This window comes from Lolium rigidum, chromosome 3, assembly GCF_022539505.1.
Source record: "Lolium rigidum isolate FL_2022 chromosome 3, APGP_CSIRO_Lrig_0.1, whole genome shotgun sequence".
Taxonomy (NCBI): domain Eukaryota; kingdom Viridiplantae; phylum Streptophyta; class Magnoliopsida; order Poales; family Poaceae; genus Lolium; species Lolium rigidum.
Window position 1 is genome coordinate 330,672,828 of NC_061510.1, and position 5,625 is coordinate 330,678,452.

Consider the following 5,625-nt stretch of genomic DNA (forward strand, 5'->3'; position numbering starts at 1 on the left):
AACCAGACAAGGCAAAACGAGCAGCGAAGGCCGAAGGCACAAAGACAGGCCGTCATGGAGCGATGCAAACAGAACTAGGCCCACTCATTTTCTCATTTCTTTCTCTGGACGGTAGCGAACAAAACAGTGACACGGAAAACGGTGGTAACAGGAACAATAGCATAAGCACCTCATGGTAACCATAACCATAATCATCTCAAAGACTCAAACCCAAAGCAATGGAGTGAGACCTAGGATTCTCTGGGAGCCATAACATGAAACACACAACAGATAACTAGGATAACTAGCCATGAAGGGCCCCACCGTTCAGTTCCTCCAGTTGCCGCCAGAGTCACTGCTGCCATGGGAGTAGCCCTGTAGCCACCACCCCAGCCATAGCCGCCTTCTGTTGATTAATTGGTAACTTGAAAACAAATCTCCTACAATACAGTGGGAATTATTAGGAGTTAAATTGTGACTTTCAACTTGAATGATGTACTGGACTAAGCCATACTACTAATGAACGGAACAACTCTATAAATTTTCCACTCTGCTGATAGTTCAGATGTTGCTATAGAGAAGTACCCACCTCTTTGCTACTCTATCCTGGGAATTGCAGTTTGTTGGACATTTTTCCTTTATTCTTGAATTTTGATTGAACAGAGACTAGTAGGAGTTTAATTACTGGTGTTTGCAAGTAAGCAAGACATTCAAGGCGCTCTTAAACCCGCGGAAATTGCTAAGGTTAGCAAATTTGTGCCCTAACATGCATAGTAGAATCTGTACGATGATCTCTAGCATGCTTTTCATGAACTTGGGCTGCAAACTTCTGATGGATGTCATCAATCCTGTTGCTCTGTGCTAAAAGAGTTTTTCATTACTAGTTTATAATCGTATTACATCATTCCTGCCCTATATTTCAAATTTGTCAGATTTCGCAGGTCTTAATTATTTAAACATTATCCTTCATGCACACAAAATAACATATAAGATGAGTGCAGTTACCCTCAGTTATGCCCCCAGAAATAGATGATCGGAATTTTCTAATACTAAATGGTTGTCAATGTCTATTTGTTATCATTTTTGAGTTTCTCATTTACCTCAGATTCAGATTCAGCACCTATAGGCTATATAACAAAATTCAGAAGTGGTCAATTCCTAGTTCTCTTGGTGTATTTCAAACGCTTGTACTGAAACATGCTTCACGTACAAATGGTTGAACTACAAATGCCTGCAGAAGTAACTACTTTGATGAACTACAGGGTTGCTGTCGTTCGACGAACTAACAGTAATTTGTGAGCATAATAGGAGTATAGGACAGCTAACCTATACTTGGTGTTTGATCACTTTGGATAAGGAAACCGATGGTAGATCTTTTTCCATCGTTGGCGTGTGTGACTGTCCATCTTACACACTTGCTTTCAGGTTCTGAATTTGGACGCCATGGACGGAAGTAGACACTGGCAAGTTGTAGGTTGCAGCGCCTACAAAGGAGAGGGTCTCCTCGAAGGTTTCGACTGGCTTGTTCAGGACATCCCTTCTCGGATTTATGGTCTGGACTGATACGTTACATTTGCAAATGCTTCCGGTAATATACAAAGCGGTCGGAAAGCAATTGCATCTTTACCTTTTTGCTGTATATCAAAATATTATCACACTTTATTGATAACTTTGGGGAATAAAAGTGGTGTGATGACTTTCCATTTGCATCAGAAATTCAGGATATCAACAACTTGGCACCACCAACCTGCACCAAAATATCAGCGGACCGTGCACAAAAAGAGTAGCGTTCAAGGCACAAAGACAGATGTAGACACAGCAAGAATATAGTAAATGAACTTGAACTATCCATCGCTTTGCCACTCTATGCTAGGAATTTCAGCATTTTTGAGTGTTCTTATTGATTTTTGATTTTTTTTATTGAACAGAGACTAGTCGGAGCTTCATTGCTAGTGTTTACAAGTAAGCAAGACATTCAAGGTGCACGTAAACCCTGCCAATACATGTATACTACCTCCGCCCAGTTCATAGGACTTGTATGTATCCCTAGGTTATTAATTTGGCCAACATAATATTAATTTTATAACAAAAAAGTTATATTATTTAAAAGTAGAACATATAAGGTTTCTAATGATATGTGTTTTGTCATATATATCTTATATTATCATGATTAAATTTACAACCTAGATACACGCGCAAGCCCTATAAACGGAGACGGAGGGAGTAGTAGAATCTATGTAATGAACTAACATGTCTCTACTGAACTTGGCTAAAAAAATCTAATGGATGTCATCAATCTCGTTGGTTTGTGCTACACTAATTTCCAATAGTAGTTTACATTGATATCTCATAACTCTTGCCCCATATTTCGAATTTTTGTTGTCAGATTTGGCAATTATTTAGACATTATCCTTCATGGAAACACAAAATGCTACTCCCGCTGCTGAGAAATTTGCAACAGTATAATTTTTGTGTACTCTACTTCATATTTTGTTGAGAAATATGGTGTTCAAAGTTTAAGATACGGAGTAGGAACATTGGAGGCCTTGTAAAACGGGAGCAGAGAGTACCTAAAGCCATGCCCCCACAAATAGATTTATCAGAATTTTCTACATACGAGATAGCTGTTTGTGACCAGTTGTGAGTTTCCTTCGTCACCCAAGATTCAGATTCAGATCACCTGTAGGCTATATAACTATGTAATTCTCAGTTCTCTCGGTGTATTTGAAACACTTGTACAGTAGTAGTAGTAGTAGTACTTGAGATTCAGATTGATAACCTGTTGTCCAAATGACTGCAGGACCTATACTCCTGTGATCAGCTGTGAGTTTCTTAGTCACCCCAGACTCAGATTCATCACCTGTAGTATATATAACAAGATTCAGAAGTATGTAATTCTCAGTTCTCTCGGTGTATATGAATTACTTGTACAGTTTCAGATTGATCACTCGTTGTCCAAATCACTGCAGGATCTGTACTCCTGTGATGAGCTGTGAGTTTCTTAGTACCCCCCAGATTCAGATTGATCACCTGTAGTAATATATATGACTAAATTCAGAAGTAGTATGTAATTGTAAGTTGTCTGGGTGTATTTCAAGCACTTGGCACGCCGTGCTTTCTGATGTGAAATCTCTTTCAGTTGAGTCGACGGATCCGATGTGAAATCTCTTTCAGTTGGGTCCATGGTTGCAATCCCATATCATGTAAGCTCATTTCTTATACTAGGACGTTAATATTGCATACCATGTAAAACCAGGTGAATGTAGGCTTCTCCGATCAACGAACGTTCTGAACTAATTCGCCACAGTACAAAAAAAAAACATGGATACAGCAATTACATATCAGAAAAACACTTACCGAAACAGAATTACCCATCTGAGCAGTGCAAGACCATCTGCATCAGACAGCCAGAGGAGGACGAACGGAGGTGCGAACAGAACCAGGCCCACTCATTTTCTCATTTCAGTTTCTCGGCGATGATAGCGAACAGAACAGTGACAAGGGAACACGATGGTAACACAAACACCTAATGGTAACCATAATCGTCTCAAACCCTAAGCGATGGAGTGAGACCTAGGATACTCTCTGGAGACAGGGCAATAACACAGTAACACAAAGGGTACGATAAGGATAGCTAGGATAACTGGCCACTCTGGGCCCCACCATTCAGTTCCTCCAGTTGCCGGCAGAGTCACCGCCGCCGCCGCCGCGGGAGTAGCCGCCGCCGCCGCCGCCATAGCCGCCCTCACGGCCCTGGCCGTAGCCGCCGCCGCCGCCACCTCCGTAGCCGCCGCCGCCGCCGTAGCCGCCTCCGCCGCCTTCGCGACGCTGGCCGTAGCCGCCGCCTCCGGAGCCGCCGCCCCTGTAGCCGCCGCCTCCGCCGCCGCCGCCGCCGGAGCGGGACTGGGCCTCGTTGACGGTGATGTTGCGGCCGTCCAGGTCCTGGCCGTTCATCCCCTCGATGGCGTTCTTCATCGACTCGGAGCTCGAGAAGGTGACGAAGCCGAAGCCGCGGGAACGTCCGGTCTCCCTGTCGTTGATGATCTGCGCGAGAAAAACGGACAACATAGTCAGATCCTAGAACTCAGATCTACGCTTTTTTGAGGTCGAAGAAGCGAACAGATCTATCTCAGATCTGTCTCACAAAACAGGGGTGTTACCTTGCAGTCGGTGATCTCGCCGAACTGGGAGAAGGCCTGCTCGAGGGACTGGTCGTTGGTGGCCCAGGCGAGGCCGCCGACGAAGCAACGGTACTCTTCCGCCATGCCTTCCTGCCGCTAAACCCTAAAGTAACCGGAACCGGGAACGAGGACTAGTGAGGGGGAGGAGAAGCCAGCCCACCTCTATGAAAGCACGAGGAGTCAAGGTCGGCCTGCCCCCCGATTTTATAGGCCGCGCGGGACGTCGTGATCGGATCCGACGGTTGCCTTGCCTTGAGATAAGGGTTCTGGGAGGGAGGAGATATTTTCTGCCGTCCTTGATGGGCTCGAGGAGTTTTCTAAGTTTCTGGGCCAGCCCACGATTGGCGGGAAAGAAAAGAGATCTGGACCCTCACTCACTCTCCGCCACAAGATATTTTCGGCCGGGGAGCGTATAGGCAGTCTAGGGTTTGCGTTCTCGTTTCTCGCGCTGCCACCAACCCCCACTTGCAGATCGGGTCTGCACGCCTCTCTCTCCTCCATCACGAGCCGACATCGAACGGCCGAATGACTCAGCAGCTCGGAGATATTTTCAGGTTTCCGTTTTTCTAGTTTTCTCAATTTTAGGTCTAAAACTTGAAATTGTGTAAATTTTTTGCGAAAATGAATTATTGTGTACTTTCTCTCCTCTATTTTAACCTACGTTCTAGACCAAATATTTATTCTATACTTATTTTTATTTTAGCTTTTTAATCAACAAGAACATAGAAACGAACCAGTCTTGCTTTTCCGGATTTTTTTCTATTTGATATCATTACTCTGATTGTAGCTTCCATTGGTTCGATCAGTACTAATAAATATATTATTATGTATGATTTTTTTTTACGATGCAGACTAAATCAGAACCGAAGAAGTATTCGACGCTGGCTCATTTATGATTAATCCAATATATTTTCTAGAGAAAATCCCAAAGGACCATTTGACCATTCATGCATATCAAGACCCTTGTGGCGGTGATCGTGCCCGCACGACAGTGGGGACTCCAGGTCAGAAGTTTCAGTCTCTTGTCCTCGAATTCTTGAACTCCGTTGCGTCGTTCTCCCCCTCCTTCCTCCTCTCGCCCGCCTCCACGTGCAGTATCTAGAATACTCCCCCATTCTGTTTTACTTGTTCTTTCGACATGCTGCGCCGACAACCTCATCAACCACTTCCTTTATGCTCCGCCTGGGTGCCACGTGGTCACACTAGAGGAAGAAAATGACCTTGTTACTAGGTTTGCAAGCTCAAATGTTGGCAGATTCAATCGCTGGTGGATGCGGATCAAACTGGGTTCCTGGGCGTCGCATTTCGGAGAATATTGTCTATGCGGCTGACCTCCACCGTTGTTGTCATTCGCGCAGAGCGCCAACCATTTTTTAAAAAAATTGACTTCTGGAAAGCGTTCGACTCGTTTAACTGGGAAATCATCCTTTCCATCCTTAGGGCCCGCGGCTTCGACGACCGTTGG

General features: G+C 44.5%; 1 protein-coding gene across 1 annotated transcript; it reads right to left on the reverse strand.

The window, feature by feature from the left end:
* Positions 1–3,612: 3,612 nt before the first annotated feature.
* On the reverse strand, positions 3,613–4,321 carry LOC124703870 (glycine-rich RNA-binding protein-like). Its single transcript, XM_047236110.1, has 2 exons — positions 4,140–4,321; positions 3,613–4,023 (listed from the first exon to the last, which is right to left on the reverse strand). Exons 1-2 carry the CDS (start codon positions 4,242–4,244, stop codon positions 3,646–3,648), a joined length of 483 nt encoding a protein of 160 aa, XP_047092066.1. The 5' UTR covers positions 4,245–4,321; the 3' UTR covers positions 3,613–3,645.
* Between the last annotated feature and the right edge of the window lie 1,304 nt (positions 4,322–5,625).